Source organism: Durio zibethinus, chromosome 17, assembly GCF_047325235.1.
Source record: "Durio zibethinus cultivar Kanyao isolate XHJ-2024 chromosome 17, ASM4732523v1, whole genome shotgun sequence".
Classification (NCBI taxonomy): domain Eukaryota; kingdom Viridiplantae; phylum Streptophyta; class Magnoliopsida; order Malvales; family Malvaceae; genus Durio; species Durio zibethinus.
This window is the reverse complement of record NC_143178.1, coordinates 19520619-19543555: the sequence shown is the minus strand read 5'-3', so window position 1 is coordinate 19543555 and position 22937 is coordinate 19520619. Positions and strand designations below refer to the sequence as shown.

At 29.9% G+C, this 22937-nt stretch overlaps 2 protein-coding genes across 2 annotated transcripts; one reads left to right on the top strand and one right to left on the bottom strand.

Moving 5' to 3' along the window:
• Positions 1-16607: 16607 nt before the first annotated feature.
• LOC149514086 (uncharacterized) lies at positions 16608-17303 on the bottom strand. The gene has a single exon (XM_089745751.1). It carries the CDS (start codon positions 17301-17303, stop codon positions 16608-16610), a length of 696 nt encoding a protein of 231 aa, XP_089601877.1.
• Positions 17304-18499: 1196 nt separating this feature from the next.
• LOC111274816 (putative leucine-rich repeat receptor-like protein kinase At1g68400) lies at positions 18500-20703 on the top strand. Its single transcript, XM_022859739.2, has 3 exons — positions 18500-19552; positions 19639-20013; positions 20102-20703. Exons 1-3 carry the CDS (start codon positions 18718-18720, stop codon positions 20701-20703), a joined length of 1812 nt encoding a protein of 603 aa, XP_022715474.2. The 5' UTR covers positions 18500-18717.
• The last annotated feature ends 2234 nt before the right edge of the window (positions 20704-22937 follow it).

The following is a 22937-nucleotide window of genomic DNA, read 5'->3' as shown; positions in this document are numbered from 1 at the left end:
CTTTTTTAGTGTGTGATTAGCCACCAAAAAATTTTTTCTTTTTAATGAAACATTTTAAAACAGGTTTAAAAGTTTTATAAAAAGAACAAATTTACGGTCTACGAAATCAAAATTTAGGTTTAGGAGTCGATTATGCATGGGAAGGATTGGCACCTGTATAGTGCCCAGCAAAGGTAGTACTTATTGATTGCATGGTATCCTTTAATTTTAGTAAAAAAGGTCCTATTGCTCTTGATGTTTAAAATTAATTCCTTTTTTTTTTCTTGAAAATAAAAACAAATTAAAATTTAAAAACAAAAACTATTTTTTATTTTTGATCAAGATGAAAACACCATAAATATCAAAACATCTCTTTTGCTCCCTATAATTAGATAGAACTCCAAAAATATTTCTAATTTAAGGGTTTTCAAATTACCTTACAAAACCAAGATAACATCTCATGTAAATAGTAATAATCAAGAGTCATCCTTAGGCCAGATCTCGATGATTATATTTAATTGAGATATTCTCTTATTTATAAACAATTTTTCTTAGAGAAACATATTTTTGAAAACAAATACATGATATGTATGAATAGAATATATGATGAATGCATGATATGAATGACAAGGTATAAATGCATGATAATTTAAGAATGCATGTAAAAAAATGAAATGAAATCCAAATGCATGATTGGTTTAAGGGTTGGTTTTGGGGTTTGGGCTTAGGTTTTTGGGTTTAAGGGTTTTGGGTTTCAAATTTGGGGTTTCATGGGAATTATGCACATGGCAATTACAAATTACAAAAATACAATTAATAATGCATGTGACAAAATCATGGCATGAGAAAAAAATAATTACAAATCTAGATATTTACAAAATTAAATTACAAACAAGATTTGCATAAAAAAATGAGAAAAATGGATTAAACATAAAAATTTTCAAACTTTAAAAGTATGTCCCACCATTGCTCTTCTTTAAAAACTAACCAAACAACCACCAAAAATCATCAAACAAACTACTAAACTAACACTGTTTCATTGAAAATTTAATTAAACACATTAAGAACTTAAGAGACATAGCAAAAACACAATCAAACACATAGAATCAAACAACATTTAATGGAAAACATGAAAGAAAAAAATATTAGCCAAACAAGCAAACATGCATCATTATCTTACCTAAACTCATGCAAATAACAAATAAACTAGTAATCCAATCATCATATACATAATTTAAAGCAATAAAACATTTAGAGAAAGCCAAAAGGGGGTTCAGCCATTGTAGGAGAAGTCTTGACCGAACCTCCAACTTGGTTTCAAAGATGGATTTGAATTTTTTTTGTTTGATTCTTTGATTTCAATCACAACTATGGTTTAGTTGCATGAATTTTCAATTAAAATTGAATAAAAAAGAAACTATAAACTTTCAAGAAAATAGTAAACCAATATGAAAAATGTTATGGAAAATGCAATAAAAATGCGAAAAAAAGAAAATTTCTACCTTCATCGAAGCTTTCTTCAACTTTCTTTTTTTTTTTTTCTCTTTTTTTTTTCACATTTATTTCCTTTGGTTTAAGGTATGGAAAGTTTCGCAACAAACCTTGAAAAGATCAAATTACAAAATTACCCTTAAAGGGTATTTTGGTAATTTCAAACTTCAAGGTGTGATTAAGGTTTTCAAAATTTCAAAAGTCATCAAATAATATCAAATCATGATTTGGAGTGTTTCACAAAATTTTGACCTTGGAAAGGTTAAATTACGAAAATACCCTTAAAGGTATTTTTGTAATTTCACACTTCTTAAGGTACAATATGGGTTTTCAATGCATCAAAAATCATTAAAAAAATTTAATTATAATCTTAAAGTTTTCATGAAAATCTAACATCAAGGAGGCCAAATTATGAAAATACCCATAAGTGCATTTTGGTAATTTTATACTTTCCAAAGTGCAATTAGACTTTTTAATACTTTAAAACCAAAATTTCAATCTTAATCTCCATTGATTCCAATTTGATTATGAATTTTGTAGGTTGACCTAGGTTATGTATGTTTTGACCAAGTTTGACCAATTTTGACTAAATTTGACTTGTTTTGATCAATGTTGATAAATTTTGACTTTAGGGCATTTGGGTCAAATTGAATGGTAGAGATTTGCATATTTTAAATTAGCTATTTACAGTTGTCTCTCTTTGCATATTTCTAAGAATTAGAAGTAATGCAAAGACTAAAGACATCGATTTTGTTCGGGACCAAGGGATGAGAGGGCTTTGTTTGTATATGCTCATTTGTTTTCATGTTAAAAAAGGTTTTTCTTTTAATTTTGTGTTGTTTTTTTTATGTTTTTTTTATTGAAGGTTTGAGTTTTACACCAAAAAGGTTGTGATTCACACTAGGATTTTTCAAAGGTTTTAGATTCACATAAAAAGGGTTGGGATTCACACTAGGATTCTTCAGAGGTTCGAGATTTACATTGAAAGGCTCTAAATTCACACTACGATTTTTCAAATGTTTAGGATTCACACCAAAAAGGCTGGGATTCACACCAAGATTTTTCAAAGGTTCGAGGTTCACACCAAAATTGTTGGGATTCTCATCTGAATTCTTTAAAGGTTTAGGATTCACACTGAAAAGGCTAGGATTCACAATAAGATTCCTCAAAAAGTTTAACTAGGATTCTTTAAAATGTTCAAGATTGACACTAAAAGGCTAGGATTTTCTCTAGGGAAAATGGTTCTAAGTCTTCAAAGATTCACCAGAGTCAAGGGTTTGTAAACTTCAAGATTTCATGAAAAGGGTTAAAGATTCATAAATTACAAATATTCATAAGATTCAAAAGTTTATAATTTTTGCAGATTCGCAAAAGCCAAGGACTTGTAAGTTTTAAAATTTCACAAGAGATTTTTAAAGATTCATAGATTTCAAAGATTTGTAGACATAAATGATCAATCATTAAAATGAGGAATGCCAATAAGCTCTATTATGATGTAAATAGAATTGTCCCTAGGCAAATGTAGATTTTTTACTAAGATGTGCATGCAATAATGCCTTTACCAGAACACAAATGCTTGTCCTAATGATGCAAATGTTTTTTGCACTTACAAAATTTTGTTTAAAAGATGCCAACGCATATGTAAATGCAAAAAACTTGATGATGTATATGCCCTACAAGGATGTGAACACCAACAATACTCTTTTTTCAAAAACGTTTCTCAATTCTGCTTGCTTTACTTTGCTTTTTCTTTTTTTTTTACTCCTTCATCCAATTAAATCTTTAATTTCTTCCCTAAAAAGATCTTAATTCACCCTTCATCTGTTCCTTCACTTATTTCTTGTTTTTTACCAATTTCTTTCTTTTTTATTTTAAGAAAGACTTTCTTGAATTTCCTTTCATTTTCAACATACTTTCTTATTCATTTCTAGTTTCATTCACACAAACATGCAATATATAATATGAAACATGGATTTTGGATTTGATTGTGAAAATAAGAAGACAAATCATCATTTCTAGAAACATTTTTTCTTTCTTTTTTCTTTTATTTCCTTTTCGATAGCATTAATTCTTTAATCAAAAACATTTTTCTACTTTTAACCCCAATTGATCTAAAGATTAGCAATTCATGAATTTTCTTTTATTCCAAACATGATTTTCTTATTTTTAACAAAAATGTGATTGTTTATTTAAAATTTCTTTTTATAAATGGTCAACAAAATTTGCCTTACATAATTAAATTCCTTAATCAAAGAGAATGAGATATCTGGACAAATGTGACTTTAAAAATCTCTTGGAAATTGGCATTCCCTATTAAAAATGAAAGAAGTGACAATTTTCTTTTTAATAGATTGGATAGTTCAACATGTGAAAGTTTCAATTCATTCTAGAAGGCTTCACCATTTAGGAGGAGTAAAGAAATATATATTTTTCCATGCTGGCCTATAAATGAAACAATTTATTTTTTCAAAAAGCATGAATCCCTTAAAAACCAAACATGTTTAACATTTTTTTTAGTATCCCAATGTGGTATTTTGACAGATGTGAAGGAGAGCTTTAATGGGTTCAAAATTTTGGAAGGTCATTTAGGGATGAAGAAATGAAGGCTTAAATTTTCATGCACTCAAGAATTCAAACTTATAAAAAATGGGATAACAGTTTAAACAAGTAATTAGGGAATAAGGGAAAGTAAACAAGGTTCATAGCAAAAAGAAGGTCTTCAATTTTAAGTGTTCATGCTTGATTAAATATGGACTTTTATTAGGACATAACCAAAGCCTAGGTTCAAGATTCTTAAAAAAAAAAGAAGGAAAGGTAAGCCCAAAAAATGTATTTAAGGGTGATTAAGCCAAAGATCATTTTTTTTCATTTAAAGGATTCTCTTTGGGGCATATGTCCTTTTATTTTTCCATATTCTCCACTCAATCATTCATATCTTCTTCTACTCTTTTCTTTTTTCTTTTTTTCTTGGCTATTGAGGTTATCTCATTTATAGTGATGGCTTTTAGTGAAAACCAACTATCTTAAATGATATCATGAGTTTTCAATGCATATATTAATTGCCCAATGGTCAATTCCAAGTTCATAACTATTGAAACCTTTAAACTTGATTTTAAAATTTTTTGAGAATTTTATTTCTCCACCATTGTGCAACCTAAGTATATATCTTTATTATTTACCACTTTTAATTGGTCATAATATTTGCAGATATATAATAAATTCAAACTTTACTTATACGACCAATATGCCAATTACAATAAGAGTCCATAGTATATTTAATTCCAATTTTAAACACTTTCATAATCATTTTGTGATCAATATGATCATATCTAGATCACCATATCAATGCAAGTCATGAAACATGAATCCAAAGAATCATTTTCATAAAATAGCATAAACAATAATCATAATATAAGTTATACTCATATTTCATGCAAAAACCTCAAGATGTATTTGCATTGGTTAAATCATTGATTGGCTAACTCCTAGGCTTATGGATTTCACAAGCTAATATCATTATCTAAGCCCACATGTTAATATGGTGTATAACTAGCCACATCCTTGCTATTGTCATGAAACTATTGAAAACCTTGAAAACTTGTGGACTTTTCATTTTAACAACATGTGAAAGGCCATTTTTCCAAGTATAAAAAGCAAAAATGTCTTCATGTCTTTAACCAATAATTATTAATTGGATGATGGCATTCTATCTCTATAGTCCATATCTTTCTTATATGTATAAGAAAGAAATTTTCATCCCATTCATTTCATTTCCGTAATATATGGTAAATTGTACCAATGTTCTCCATGCTATCACAAAATGGAATTAAACACATACATGTACTGGTGCCTTTAAAACATTGAATTTGCATGTTCTTTTCTAATTTATAAACATGGCTAATTAGACATTGATGAGCATCCTTCAAAATGCTAGTAATCGACAAATGTTTCAATATTTTTAATGACATGATTTTTCTTTAAATCAATATCCCATATGCGAAAAGCAATAATGCTTTTATCTAACCATTGATTAACTCTTTGATGGCTATTTATGATTTTCACTTTGTGATTGTTCACAATAAAATTTTATTTTGTAAAATCACTTATAGTGAATACACCCAGTAGGCAAAATACATAACACATCACCCATGTTTACAATAATAACAATTATTTGGTTTATTATCCACCCATTAATACATGAAACACCATATCTTAATAATAATTATTCACATACATTAGTTTAATTTTAATTGCTTTTCATAAAAATTGAACACTAGTCAAAAATTGAACCAATAATAAATTAAAAGGTTGACCATTTTTGGTTTTAGGTACCAAAATTTTAGGGCTTAAAACCAACAAAGATAGAACCATACAAATAGCTTGACTCAACTTATTATCTCAAATTTGGTGCCATGATTTAAAAATAAAACTAATATTGCAACCAAATTTTATTTTTTGCATATATTCTTCTCTGCATCTAATTTTTCATGGTAAATTCATTTACCTATTTCTGATTATTTTCATAGAAACCATGGGACAATCTGCCTGTTCTATATATAACAAAGACATGGCGATTAAACAATTAGCCATTCCATTATAACCCAATTTAATTCGTTACTTGATAACAAGTGATAATTCTTTTGGTCTTAGATCAATTCATATCTTTCTCTTTTATGTTTTTAGGCTATTTTCTATCTCAGTCTTTATAAGCATCGATTTTTCAAATACATATAATACAATTCATTAAACCCAATTATGGAGCCAATTTTAGAATATGCAGAAAGTTATGCAATGTAATTAATATTTTGCATATTGTATTTTGACTTTACACACTAATGAAATAAATTGTTAACATGTTTATCTCATTCAGTCAATCTTTTTACCAGCAATTATGCATAAAATAAAATACATACCTCTAATGAAGATATTTATGAAAATTAACATTTTGGTCCATGGAAACATTAATCCTTTGGCACCTTGAGCCTCTTTTAATAGTGATTTCCAAATTATGCCAATTTCTTTTCCTTGTATCTTCTTCATGTGAAATATAAATTTCTTATAATTGCCTTTAAATTGTTAGAAAAAGAAAATAAGAGAAAGTAAATAATAGAAAAGAATTTTGGCTTTGAGGAATGAAGAACACTTTCTTAAAGGCAATTATGCCTTCAGAATACAATAAAGCCTTAAACTCTCCAATCAAAAGTATGAAAATTATTATATTGAAATATCTATTTATAATGAATAAATAGACATAAACTACTATTCAAATGGTTCTGACCCTTTTATAATCATGATCTTTATGAATAATAATATATTTAAATTCAAATAGTTATAACCATTTGTCATATGATAATTATTTCTATTCAAACATAATTATTTAAAAATGAATAAATATTAATTTTATTCATCAATAATTAAATCTTTCTATCTAATAAAAGATACACCACATTCTAAATTACCAACAACTAATCTAAGATTGAAAATAACAAGTAAAAATAGAAACAAAAAAAGTAACTAAAGCAGTGTAACTGAATTAACTAACTGTAACTAACTCTTAACTAACTTTAACTAGCAACTCAACTTTCCAACTAAGAGAAATACAAAAGAACTAAACCAAACAAGATGTAAATGGTAAAATATAGTAGCCTAATCTGAGTGGAAACATATTTGAAGTGAGCATGAAGAAGTAAGAACATACAAATTACAATGAACAAGCAACAATAAAAAATGCAGTGAAAAGCTTGGAAAACACATTATTCAACAACTAAAACTAGATCTAAAATGAATAGTTTAAATTGACTCAAGCTTAAAATTGTAAAAATAAATAATGTTAAACAAATTTGAAGTACAATTAATAAAGAAAATTTTGCAAGATCTAAGCTAAGGAATGAAAATAAAAAAGCAGTTACAAAACTGGAAACCAAACTTCAAGCTAACAATTTGGATCTAAATAGTGCAAAATCAATTGAACATGAGCTGAAATTTAAAAAACCATTTAAGGAAGTAAAAGAGAAACTGATTTGAAGAAAAAAAGTTGAAAAGAAAATACAAGAACTAACAAGAGAAAGTTAAAAAAAAAATTGAGTCGAAGTAGGAATTTATAGAGTCAAGGAAAAAAAATCAGATATGTAAATTTATAGAGAAAATGAGCTAGAATTGAGTGAAAAGTTTACAACATGATTTAGCAAAGAAATCACATCACACAAGAGAAATTTTGAGCTCATTGAACTACAAACTCAAACTGCATACAAATATAGAAAAACAAAGCAGTTTTAAAGAAATTCATCGAAACAATAGGTAAAATCATGAAATTAAAAGCAGTCAAATGAGAATTAACAAGTAAAAACATGAATAAAAGTGTGCAAAGTGCAGGAGTTGCAAACCAAAAGCCAAGATAGAGAGAAGATCCTTGATATATTGTCATTCACTAAAAGTTTAACTTTGACAACTGTGTTTTCTAGAATTTTGTGGATGGAATTTGCTAGAGATTTTTTGTAGAATTAAAGATCTATGAGTTAGGAATCTAATAAAAACATTTGACCCAAAACAAACTAGATTTGAGTAAGTTTCAATCAAAACACTACCAAGAGGTCAAAATAGTGAATTGCTAAATAGCATTGATGATCACGTGAAATCAATGGAATTTAAAGGAAAAAACATAAGATTCTTGGAATTTCATTGTGAAAATCTTAAAGTACATTGAAAATTGATGCAAGAAAGTTAAATTTACATAGAAAGTAAAGCAAAGAAAGTGCCAAATAGCTTTGTTTTGAAAGCAAGAAAATGAAAGTGCAGAGAAAATAAAATGTAGAAACTTAAAATGAAAAATCTAAAATCTAGTTAAAAAGTCACTTTTTGGCTGGCCCTTGCCCTTTATTTATAGGCAAATGAGAGGTGCCTCAACCCCTAAAATTTTGGCAAAAATATTTAAGTCTTGCCAATCTTCTAGATCTTTCTTCCACCCTTCATTCATTCCTTTGCTTGCTTGTTTGGCTCCTTTAGCTTCCCTTTCTTTTAAGCCATATTCTCACGATCCCTTTTAACTCTAAGAAGTCAAAATTATGACCAATGGGAGGCCTTCAAACAGCCAACTCAACAACACCATTTGGTCTTCTTTGAATCTCCAAGAATGGCACCAAAATGCAATTAATCATGTGATGCTTGCATTCATGACATACTTATAGTTTTGATCTTTCATTTTTGGCACCAAATGAAACAAATTTTTCTTTCATTTTCGCTGCCAAAATTCAAGCCATTAAATGACCAAATTTTACATTATAATCTCCACAAAAATTCTAGAAAATTACCTATCCAAAGTTAGCTTTTAACTACCTAATGCACCTATTACCTTTCAAACATGTACAAAGATACTAAAGGTGATAATGCATTATTGAGCTAAGGAAAAAATTCTAAATGAAATTATGAGAATTGAGACTTGAAATGAGGTTCCATGAAGTTCATTTGAGCTAAGAAATCATAGAAAAATGGGTTAAGAAAAACTCTCTTAAAAGACAATGTAGCATAATTACAATAGTTGTGGCATTTTCTAGCTTTTATCACCAAAAATCTTCTAAAATGGGTCCAAAATCTCCAAAATTCCTCACTTTCCATATTTTCAACTTCACATTGAACATTTGTGCATTTATGAGTATTTTTGCTAAATTTTTCAAGGATTAAGCCAAAATTCAAGAGAAATTGCACTAAAAATGAGTAAAAATATGCTAAAATTTTAGTGCAATCAGTGCTCCATCACTTATGGTTGTGTCAATAGCAGTAATAGATATATTTAAAAAAAGGAAAAAATTTATATTTTTATGATTTTCAATAAAAAAACTCTCCAATATTTTCAAGCTCAAGATCAAATAACCTAACAACCAAAACATAAATTAAACTCAAACATAATGAAAAAAGCCAAAAATTAAAAACAAAAGGAATGCACATAAAACTAAACAAATATTACATAAACCATAAATCAACTTGACAAAATCCAAAGATAAAATCAAACAAAATAGGTTAAATGCTTAATTTAAAATTAAATCTTTGGGGTAATACATAAATCAAGACTAAACTTTTAATTTGAGTTAAATAAGAACCAAACATTTAAGATAGAATCATGCGTGTATAGTAAACGTAATGTTAACTTAGATAATAATGACAAAGGGTGATAGAAGTATCCTACATGGATGCCCAACATACTTTACTTGAACATTCAGTTTTAAACAAAGAAAATCAAATTAGAATTAGAAAAAAATCAATTCAAAGTTGATTCAAACCTAGATTTAAAATAGAAGAAAAAGAAAAATCCAAATATAAACCATTAGCAAAATCAAATTTACTTTCAATTTTAAAACAAATGATAACTAATAAAAAAAAAAGAGAATTAACAAGTGTAATGCAGCAAACAATATCTCAAAAACATTGAAAATTAATCTTAAAGCCAACAAAATTATGTTATTTTAGCTACTTCAAACTTGAAACTAAACTATTCAAGATTCTCAATATTTCCAACTCAATTTTTTCCTAAATTTTAAATAAAAGTCACAAGTTATAAACCCAATAATTTAGCTCAATCCTTATAGTCTTATTCAAAATAGTCCACTTCCTAAAATCCCAAAAAACCTATATGTAAATCTCATATCCTACAAAACTCGAAACTCATTTACATTTTTCTTAAAGATTAGAAATCAAGTTGTTTTAAAAAGATCTTGTGAAACAAACTCTTAGTGAAACACAACATTCTAACTTCGAAGAAAGTGAAAAAGGTTGATTTGTTTCAAATCAAGCTAGTTTTTTAAGTAAGAAGAAAAATTGATTTGCATGAAAATGCAAAAGATCTCACAAATCTTTGATGGGAGAGAGAAAAAAATGAGTTTTTGATAAAAAGAGAAAATTTTGATAAGGATAAAAAATTAGGTTTTTGATGAAAGAGAGAAAATGATCTTAAAGGAGAAAACATTCGGTTCAAGTAAGAAAAAATAGGTTTTGATCGAAGAGAGAAATTTTGTTTAAAGAAAAAAGAAATGTATTTTTTCCATTTTAGTCTTCTTTTCATTTTTTTTTACATTAAAGCTAAGTTAACATGGTTAATTATCCTAAATTAACCCTTGCATTAATAAATGACATAATTATCACTCAAAAGTGTACATTTGCATGAAACTAAAAGATAACACATGGTTCTTACACATGTAAAAATGACACGTGGTTTTCCAAAATTTCAATTTAAGGGCATTGTTATATACACACGTGATCCTATCATAAAAGTACCTATTTGGTACAATTGGAAAACGTCTGATTATGACACAACTAAAATTAAAAGTTTAGTCCCCTAAGATTTAATCATAAAATGATCATTTAGACAATAAAATATAAATAAAAAAAGGAAAGCAGATGAAAATGGAATCTAAAATTTCAACAAAAGGAAAAGATAATTGCGATGATTGGTTAAAGAAAAAAGAAAGGGAAAGGGAAAGGAAAAAGGAAAAGAAAAGAGAAAGATGAGGGAAATTATGACAACCTCAAGTTCGACCACCAACAAAGTGCTAATACCAAATTTGGGAGATAGAGAAGTGAAAGGAAGAAAAAAAAAGATATAGGAAGAAAAAAAAAAGAAGGTAAGAAACTAGTAGCAGCCAAGAAGGATATAAGTGGGGTACATGTGTCCTGTACTTATACCTGACATTTTTAAACACAACACATGACACGATATAAAAATGATATGGAAGAAAGACACAAAAGCTACACAATTTAAAATTGAGCAAAAACCATATATGAATTTAGCAAAAATAAAAAAAAATTTTTTTGTTTGGCGGTCAATATGAATTTGGACACTATAATTTTTATGTTTTGCACATGTCAGACAAGAAATAAGCTGACACAAATATATAAATTGTCAAACTTACCTGCAATCAAAACAAGAGAATGAAGAAAAAGAAGGCATAATTGGTGGCTGATGCGACGAGAGAAAGAACAAAAAAAGAGAAAATATAAAAAATAATTTTTTAGTTAAGCTTTAAGATTAGGTTTAGAATTACATTTTTTAACAGTTGACCAAAAAAAAAGAGGGTGAACTAGTCAACTCAGATCCAATACAATTACACCTTTTATCCATCAAACTTTGTGTCAAGCATAATAGTTTAGTTTGTAAGGTATATATTTTTTTTGTTTAGTTTTATTTTTTATTTAAAATTTTAATTATGAGTATGATTTAATTTTATGAAATTCTTAATAAAAATATAAAAATTAAAATGAATGTTTTGGTTGAATAAAAGATAATGATTTGGAGAAAATTCCTTATAAAGGGAAATCATAGAAAACTTACAACAATTTCCTATATTTTTTAGTTTAAAAAAAAAACCGTGCATCCTTACCAAAACCAAAAGTGTTGAAGGGATTTTAATAATATTTTTGCAAACTGATTTAATTTTAATTAATCACAAAAAATAGAATTTTGAAAAGAAGAAAGAAGAAAGATTGATTTCCTGAGATTATAGTATAAACTGGGGATAGCTTGATGCTGCACAATCAATGTCTCAAAGGGAATAAAACAGTATTTGGAATTTTGAATAAATCATAGAATTGTGTCATTATATTTGTTTTATATTACATGTGTACTAACTATGAAAATAAATAAAAATCCAAATAGTAATGGAATCTCAAGGAAATTGTGAATGACAAATTCTTAAAAATTATTGGGTTTTAAAATTTTCTAAAGTCTACAAAAAGATGTTGATTTATTTACAAAGAAGAATTATTAGGTTGCAAATGAAAATATTTATCTTCTTTTTTATACTTTTCTTTTTAGAAATTTACTTTAAATATTATAATTAAAAATATAGGCATTTTTATAACTTAGAAAAATTTTATCCTAAATCTTTAAATGAGATGGTACATGTTAGTAGATTTAAGAAAACAGAAATAGTAAGAAAGAAGAAAATATGGCTTTGAGGCGTGAATAACACTGTCTTAAAGGCAATTATGCCTATAGGATCCAACAAAGCCTTAAAACTCTCTAAATTAGAAGTAGTGAAAATGGTTATACTGAAAGATTTATTTATAATGAATGACCAGATATAAACTTTTATTCAGATAGTTATGACCTTCTATATAATCATGATCTTTATGAATAACAATCTATTTATATTTAAATAATTATGACCATTTGTCATATGATAATTATATGTGTTCAATCATAATTATTTAAAATATGAATAAAATTAATACAAAAATTAATTTTATTCATCAATAATTAAATCTTTCTATCAAATGTGGGGTACACCATATTCTAAACTACCAACAATCCCCCACTAGTTTGGAATGTTGGTGCTTAATCTTTAACCTTTCACACAAATAAATATTATGAATATACGAAGGTATCTTTCGATTTAAACCTTTAATTAGCTATATAACTTAGAATTCTAACAAAGTTGATTGTGTCTATAGATTAAACCCCAACTTCTAATGTTAAAATTGAATATATAACACACATAATATTTATTTAATATTCTGTCAGAGGTTTATAATCACTTTAGCACTATTATGGTCATGTGCTTATCCTTATTCATAAACATTTATAAGAGAGTTTCCAGTTTTCTTGTTGAAGTGGCACCACTTCTATGTTTATATAGATGGAGTTTCTTATTTATGTCTTCATTGCTATAGACATTTAATTATTAACTCCATTAAGAGTTTAATCTCATCCTTCATTTACGCAATGGCTTACACTAGTATTCCAAATATATAGAATGGGTTGACTAGTGTTTACAGACACATAACAATAATTTGTTATTACCTATTAAACTTTGCAATTAGAGGTTACTAATTCAAAGTTAGGTTCCCATTATTGGTGTCTAAAAGGAATTTTAAACCCATTCCACTTGTGGTGCTTCTTACCAAATTTCTAGGTAGCACCTTGGTAAGAGGATCTCCTAAGTTTTTAGCAGATTTAACATATATGATGGTAATTACCCTTTTTTTTTTTTATCAATTCTCTGATATAATCATGTCTTAGACTAATATGTCTAGATTTTCCATTATAAATTTCACTATAAGCTCTAGACATAATAGCTTCACTATCACAGTATAAGGAAATGGCTGTCATTGGTTGTGGCCACAACTCTATATCCATTAATAAATTTTTTAGCCATTTAGCTTCCTTGCCTGCTGCAGCTAAAGCTATAAATTCAGATTCCATAGTTGAATGTGAAATGCAAGTTTGTTTCTTGGATGCCCAACTAATTGCACCACCTTCAAGGGTAAACATCCATCCCGAAGTGGATTTATTGTCATTTATACTAGTGATCTAACTTGCATCTGAATATTCTTCCAAAACAGTTAGATCTTCAGAATAAAATAAGCCAAAATCTTTAGTTCATTTAAGATAACCTAAAACTCTTCCTATGGTTTTCCAATGACTTATACTAGGCTTACTTGTATATCTCGATAACTTGCAAATAGCAAAAGCTATATCTGGCTTAGTACAATGCATAGCATACATAATACTTCCAACAGCACTAGTATATTCAAGTTGTGCAATTACATTATCTTGATTTTCTGTTAATTTTATACTTGTATCATATGGAGTATTGGTTTCTTTTATATTGAGATATAACTTTGATTAAGAATGAAACCCTTATTATATCTCTTAACTTTAATTCCCAAAATAGTATCAACTTCATTTAAATCTTTCATTTTGAAATTAGAAATCAGATACCTTTTGGTTTAATTCATACTAATCATATTAGTACCAAAAATTAGCATATCATCCACATAGAGACATATTATAACTCCATATTCTTTAGTAAATTTTGAGTAAATGCACTTATTTGCTCCATTATGTTTAAAACCATTGGCTACTATGATTGAATCAAACTTTTCATGCCGTTGTTTAGGAGCTTGCTTTAGCCCATAAAGTGACTTAATTAATTTACAAACTTTATTCTCATTACCTGGAAGAATAAAACCTTCTGGTTGTTCCATGTATATTTTTTCCTTTAAGTCAACATTTAAAAGGGTTGTTTTAACATCCATTTGATGCACATGCAATTTATGAATGGAAGCCAAAGCCATAAGAACTCTAATGGATGTTATTTTAGCTACTAGAGCATATGTATCAAAATAATCTATGCCTTCATTTTGTTTAAAACCTTTTGCAACTAATCTTTTTTAAAGGTTTGTATAGAACCATCTGTATTATATTTCTTTCAAAACACCCATTTACATCCTATAAGTTTAGAACCTAGAGGTAAATCTACCAAGACCCATGTATTATTGGACATGATTGAGTCCATTTCATCATTAATAGCTTCTTTCCAAAAAGCAACATCTCTTGAAGTCATAGCTTTATTAAATGTTTTAGGGTTTTCATCTACATTTAGTGGAATTTATGTTTTCTTAAGCACTTTGGTTCTATTCCCTTCTACTAGGAATACTATAGAATCTGGAGAAACAAAAGCAGAAAGCAAAAGATTATCTTTTCTAACTCTTTTGCTTCTTCTAATTTCAACAGAATCATTACTTTCTTTTCTTTTATTTCCATTCGTAGGAATCATTTCAATTTGTTTCTCCATATCAATTTTGGTATCACATATAAACTTATTTTCCAAAAAAATTCTACATGAATAGATTCAACAATAACATTAGTATTTAAATCAAGAAGTCTATATGCTTTTGAATTCTGTGCATAACTAACAAAAATACTTTTAATACCTCTAGGTCCTAATTTTGATTTATGAGGATGAGGTATTTTATAAAAGGCAATGCACCCCCACACTTTAAAATAATCCAAATTTGGTTTTCTGCCATGATTTCAAAGTTCATATAGTGTCTTTAAAAATTTCTTTGAAAGAATTCTATTATGCATGTGGCATGCTGTTAAAAGTGCCTCTCGCCAAAGATTCAAAGGTAATTTGGCATTTAACAACATTCTATTTACCATATCAACCAAGGTTCTATTTTTCCTTTCAGCTAATCCATTTTGTTGGGGTGCATAAAGGGCTGTCCTTTGATGAATAATTCCATTATCTTCATAAAAAAGAGAAAATGAATCTGAAAAATATTCGCCACCCCTATCTGTTCGAAGAATTTTGATTTTCTTCTCCTTTTGATTTTCAACAATTGATTTATATTCTTTGAATTTATCAAAGGCTTCATCTTTTGTTTTCATTAGATACACAAAAGTATAACGAGAACTATCATCTATAAATGGTATAAAATACCTTTTTTCTCCCCTTGTTAATAAACCATTTAGCTCACAAATATCAGAATGTATAAGTTCTAATAATTTTGTATTTCTTTTAGCTTTAGAAAAAGGTTTCTTAGTCATTTTTTCTTTGACACAGATTTCACATTTAATGTCGTGATTTTTTTGGTATGTTATATAACCATGCTTAGTCATATGATTCATATAATGATAATTTAAATGTCCTAATCTAGCATGCCATAAAAAAGAAAAATGCTCAACAATATAAGTAGAAACATTATTTATTTCATCAATGCTTAGTTTAAACATACCATTATTGGAATATCTTTTTGCAATGATACACCATTTTTGGAGACTATAACTTTATCAGACTCTAGTACAATCTTAAAGCCTTTTTTACATAATAGATTTGCAGATATAAGGTTCTTTCTAATCTTAGGAACATGAAAAACATTAATTAGAGTTAGTTTATGCCCTGAGGTGAATTTCAATTCAACCGTTCCTTTTCCATCACTTTAGCAAGAACATGATTTCCCATAAGGATGTTTTCTGGTTTCCTGCATTCTTCATAAGTCTTGAATTACTTTTTGTTGTTGCAAACATGAATTGTTGCACCAGAATCTAGCCACCAATCAAATGACTTATTTGTAGTAGCCATGTGAACTTCGGTGATCATTCCAATTTGCATGTTAGTCACCATTGCAACAAGTTCATTAATTTCTTGCTCAACCAGATTTGCCTTGCTTTCAGAACTAGAACCAATCTTAATTCTAGCTTTTTTAAATCTGCAATCTTTAATCAAATGTCCTTTCTTTCCACAATGGAAACACATTTTGTTCTTGTTAAATTTGGACATCTTAAATCCATTCTTCTTGACTTTAAAATTGTTTTGAAATTTACTAAAAGACTTGTGAGTTTTTCCAGAATTTTTTCCACTCACTTAATTCACATTGGAACCTCCAAGGAAGAGTGCATCTCTTGCACAATTTTCTGCTTCAATTTGTATGTGAGTTTGAAATTCTTCAATAGTGAAAGTATCTGTTGAATGCAAAACTTTCTTCCTATATCCATTCCATGAAAAAGGAAGTTTTAACAAAATAACTCCAACTTGAAGTGAATCAGGAACCTTAACTTCTAGCTCACTTAACTTAGAGACTAGAATTTGCAACTCGTGCACTTGGTCCATGATTGGTTTATCATCAGTTATTGAAAATTCTAAGTATTTCAAAGCCAAAAACATATCCGTACCTTTCTTTTCGTTCATGTATTTGTGCTCAAGAGTAGTCCATATCTCTTTTGGTGTTTTCATATTTTTGTATAGGTCATATAGACGGTCAGATAATGAATTCAGAATATAACCTCGACAGACTAGTTCATCTTCTTCACGTTTGCTTCTTGTTGCCTTAATAGTATCAGAATCTTTAGGAGTTGGTTTTGGAATTGGTTCCAAATTTGGATCAAGTATATAAAACATCTTTAATACTGTTAATAGAAAAACCATTTTGTTCTTCCACCTAGTGTAGTTTGATCCATTAAAATGATCAAGTCTGATTACATCTTGATTTTGAAAATGAACCTTCATGCTTGATTCCAAATCCATAGCAGTAGTAGGAATAATAGTAGATGTAGTATCCATAATTGCCTTTAAATTATTAGTAGATTTAAGAAAAACATAAATAGTAAGAAAGAAGAAAATATGGCTTTGAGGCGTGAATAACAATGTCTTAAAAGTAATTATGCCTATAGGATACAACAAAGTCTTAAAACTCTCTAAATCCGAAGTAGTGAAAATGGTTATATTGAAAGATTTATTTATAATGAATGAACAGATATAAATTTCTATTCAGATAGTTATGACCTTTTATATAATCATGATCTTTATGAATAACAATCAATTTATATTTAAATAGTTATGACCAATTGTCATATGATAATTATATCTGTTCAATCATAATTATTTAAAATATGAATAAAATTAATATAAAAATTAATTTTATTCATCAATAATTAAATCTTTCTATCCAATATGAAATGGATCACATTCTAAACTACCAACAGTACATATACTTCGTATTAAACAAGAAAAAAAAGCAGATAATTTTTATTTTTATAAAGAAAAAAATTTTGATCCCGTGGCATAATAAATTTTCTCGTATATAATATATATATATGTATAAAATTATGATATTGCTAATATGATTGAACCACCAACCTGTGCCCTGCTCGATTCCTGTCCCTCTCGACCTGCTGCTCTCTAGAAATTAAAGATAAGACAGAAAAAAAAAATTTTAATTGAAATGCCAAAGTAAACCCTTAGACAATTGCGAATGACAGCTGAGTCCAATGAACTGAATTGCATATATGGTGATGGCAGAAAATAAATTGTATATGTAGTACTGTGAGGATGGAATAGTATATATAAATTTATGGACAATTAGTATAAAAATGAAATTGTTATAGTCCAATGAATCCATATACGTAAATCTTTATTATTATAATATAGAATTCATGATGTGTTTAAGTAGTGATGATGCATTTTGGGACAATAATTTACAGTTGTTGCAGCTGCCAGGCATCTTCTTTTTATGCCTTTGATATTCTTTGCTTCCCACGACATCTAGCAGCAGAATTTATTTTTTAATATAAATATTGTTCTCAAGCCTGACCGTCACGTTATTGCAGTTGAAATCTACTCTAATTGATTTTTCATGTAAACCAAAAACGGTATATAAATTAAAAAAAAAAAAAAGAAATTGTAAAGCCGTGAGCCCAGCTTGCCTTGGTGGAAAAAAAAAAAAAAAAAAGGTCAAAGTTGTCATGTGGTATCAAATGGTTAAGAACTCTTTGTTGTCTCCGGATTTCTGCCAAATAGAGTGGAATCTTAGCGAGCTTGCTTTGCAAACTTCGTCAACCAATAATATTAGTGATTTACTAAAGAAAGGTATGACTTGGTGCAGTCGAGTTTTCATTCCTTTTGGGAGCATTTCATCATTTTTGGATCATCGACAAGGCAAAGACCAATGACTTAATTAGTGATTTGTTCAAACGAAATGGCGGCCGTGAATTTAGCTCTAAAACTTCTTCTATCACTGTTTACATCTATTACGTTGTGGAGTGGTGTCCTTGCCTTGATACCAATTATAGGTGATTACTACCCGATTGAACGAGACGCTTTGCTGCAACTGAGGGATTCTGTTGATTCTCCAAACTTGCACTCAAATTGGACAGGGCCTCCTTGTATGAACAATCAAAGCAGATGGGGTGGCATTGCTTGCTCTGAAGGACACGTCGTACGTCTTGTTCTTGATGGAATTTATCTAACAGGATCTCTCCCGCCTGCATTTCTACAGAACTTAACGCTCTTGACTAAATTAAGCCTCAGAAACAATTCAATTTTCGGACCACTTCCGAATCTGACCAAACACGTACAATTGGAACATGTTTTTCTCTCGCATAATCTGTTTACGGGTCCAATCCCTTTTGATTACATTCAGTTGCCAAGCCTGAAGAAGATGGAGCTGCAACAGAATTATTTACAAGGTGAGATTCCGCCTTTCAATCAACAAAACTTGGTAGCTTTCAATGTTTCTTATAATAGTCTTCAGGGCCCAATTCCTCAGACCGATGTTCTTCAAAGGTTCCCAAAGAGCTCTTATCAACATAACTCAGGTCTTTGCGGCAATCCATTAAAGAAACGATGCCCGGTTCCACCTACCCCATCCATTTGTCCGACTCCGACACCACCGATCAGCAGCAAAAAGAGTTTTGAATTACGGAATTTAGCTTTTATTGTGGCTGTTTCTGTCGTGGTTCCTTTCTTAGTTATTTTTGGGTTTCTATGGTATTGTAAGAGAGTGCATAGAAAAGAAACAGCTAAAAACGCAGGTATGTAGAAGTACTATATGTATTTGACATAACATATTAGAACCTAATTTTAATTAAAATTTCTTTGAATGTTATGTTTGCTATAGGATCGGCAGAGAAGAAAATGAGTCCTTCTCCAAGGGCGGAGGATCCAGAAAGAACAGCTGAATTAGAATTTTTTGACAAGAATATACCAGTATTTGACTTGGATGATTTGCTAAGGGCATCAGCCGAAATCGTAGGCAAGGGAAAATTCAGCACTACATATAAAGCAACCTTGGAATCAGGTCTTGTTGTTGCGGTGAAGAGAGTCAAAGACATGAATGGCTTGAGCAAGAAGGAATTTATTCAGCAGATGCATTTGCTAGGAAAGCTTAGGCATGAAAACCTGGCACAGATCATTTCTTTCTACAATTCCAAGGAGGAGAAGCTGATAATCTATGAATTCATACCTAATGGCAACTTGTTTGAGTTATTGCATGGTCAGTTTTAGTTCTTGCCTCTCCATTTTCATCTTGACCAATTTTTTTTTCCCCACAAGATGATAAAAACTTAGTGCACATATGCCAGAAAATAGAGGTTCCGGAAGAGTACCACTGAATTGGGCTACAAGACTGTCTATAATCAAAGATGTAGCAACGGGCACGAATTTCCTTCACCAATACTTACCTTCTCACAAAGTACCTCACGCTAATCTGAAGTCTTCCAACGTTCTGATCCATCGCCAAAACCAAAACTACCGTTCCAAGGTCACAGATTATGGTTACTACCCATTGCTACCATCTCGAAGATCCTCAGCTAGGCTAGCAATTGGCAGATCACCAGAATTCTCTCAAGGAAAGAAGCTAACGCATAAAGCCGACGTTTATTGCTTTGGTGTTATCTTACTCGAAATCATAACTGGCAGGATCCCAGGAGATGAAATTTCCTGGGCGAATGAGGAAAGAGTGGCTGACCTTTCGGAGTGGGTTAAAGCTGTAGTAAATGATGATTGGTCTACCGATATATTGGACGTAGAGATTTTATGTGCAAGAGAAGCACACGATGAAATGCTGAAGCTTACAAATTTGGCTTTGGAGTGTACAGACGTGGCACCAGAGAAGCGGCCAAAAATGAGTGAGGTTTTGAGAAGGATAGAAGAAATCGAGGAAAGAAAAAGTGATAATGACTGACATTAGTTATTATTTTTTACCTTGCACAATAATCGTTGCGGGGATGATCATAAGTATGTTTAGTTTTTTTTTTTTATTGGTGGGGGGGTGGGGCGGGGCGTAGGGGAACCCTTTTAATTGTAATTAAGAAAAATAAAGCCTGTACGGTGTAATGGTAGTATCATTACATTTACAGTAAAATTCTATACTTTAAGTAGTAAAATTCAATAATTCTTTTTATTCCAATGCATATATATCCCTAACATAAGCTTCTTGTAATGGTAAGGTTTTTTTTTTCTTTTTTCTTTTTCTAAGTCAGAAAACTTTTTATTAAGGAATAAAACCATGACTCAATCCCATGATACAACCAGGGTAGGAGTCAGACACCATCAAAACTAAAAAATAAACAATCCAAAAATAGGAGAACAGTAGAAAACACCAAAAAATTCCCATACTCGCAATAAAGATGATCTCCTACCACCAAGCAATGAACATTTCATTTTGATCTACTCCTTTTGCCAAAGAGTTCGTCATCCCATTTGCTCCCCCAACAAACATTTATCAACCTTGCTTCTTTCAACTCACCAGCTAATGAATCAATCATTAAGAAAATGTCTCATGGTCTCCAAAGTCTGGATTTCACCTTCTCACATCAAGACCCCTCCAGCTTTGAATTTGATTCAATAATAAATCCCACTCTCTACAATCTTTTCATAAACACCTCAAGTGCAACTTTATTGGCCAACAATTCAGCTACATTAGAATTTGACTCCCACAGGCCCTGACAACATATCCAAGACATAACCTCCCTAATTTCTCAAAACTCCATCGCACCTAGCAGGCCCTGGCTTTCCTCTTACAGACCCATCAACATTAAACTTAAGGAAGCCACAAGGGAGAGGAGCCCACAGAATTAGAACTCTTTTATTAATCCCAGCAGCCAACGGACAACAATTCCCAAGATTATTCCACCACATACCTTCTGAAATAGAAACAACCTCCCAAATCTCCTTAATTCCATGTAGAGAACGTAATTTTACAAGACAGAGAGCTCATACATTGTCACACACTTGTGATCAAATACATGCTTATTCCTAGCTAATCAAATGGACCAAAGTGCAACAGAGATGGAAGCTAACCACCATGCTCTTAGAACCCTAGAGAGAAATGTATCAAAGCAATTAATATAATAAAAAAATAGCCTCAATAATTGCGGTTTACACGACTCCAGACTCCACCATTGAAAAAATTTATACCAAAACTTAATTACAATTAAACAGAACATGTACAATACATTCCTCAACAATCAAACTCCATGGACACAAACTTTGAAGATGAGAAATTGCAAAACCTATCCTTATCAAAACAGTCTTACTAGGGATCTTATCAAGGACCACAAGCCACAAAAAGCATTGAAATCTCGAGGGAATTTTCATCTACCACAATTTACAAAATTTGAATGTGACAGGGGCATTAGAGAAAGAGTTCATAAGGTATGAAATATTTTTCACAGAGAACGTACCCTATATATCATGTTCCAATATATACTTGGCAGGGAACAAAAAGACACCCTCAATCATGGAGCACAAGTCCTAAGCATAAGATATATCCCACCCAAAGAGAGATCTCCTCAAGAATCCTTGCCAACATCAAGTGTAAAGCCTCAAAAACCAAAACGAAAAGAAAATGGAAGAGTGGATCACTTTGTCACAAACCTCGCTCCCATTGAAACGGATTCATAGAAGACCCATTAACCAAAATCCACCACCCAAGCCGTTGAAACACACTCCCAAATCCAACTCCTCCTAGTCACACCAACCCCCATCGACTCCATAACTTGTTCCAAAAACTCTCATGATATACTATCATAGGCTTTTTCAAAGTCCAACTTCAAAACTACACCTCCTTCATCCCTTGCATTGTCCTTTTTAAGAAAATCGATCACCTCACTTTCCAAATGAACTCCATTCATCATCTATTTTCCTATGATAAAAGCACACTTAGTATCACTATTAAGTTGCATATCATTATCTTCAACCTCCTTGATAAGATTTTTCCTAGGATTTTATACAAGGAGTTGATTAGATTGACGAGCCTATCATCTTTAGTGACAATGGGCTATCAACTTTTGGTATTAGGATAAAAAAGAAAAGTTAATGATTGTTCCTTTTTATGAGGTTGCAAATGCATAGTGTTGTAACGGTTTTGTATCCGCTCGACGAATTTGAAAATGAGAAATAAAAAGGAGTCGCTAT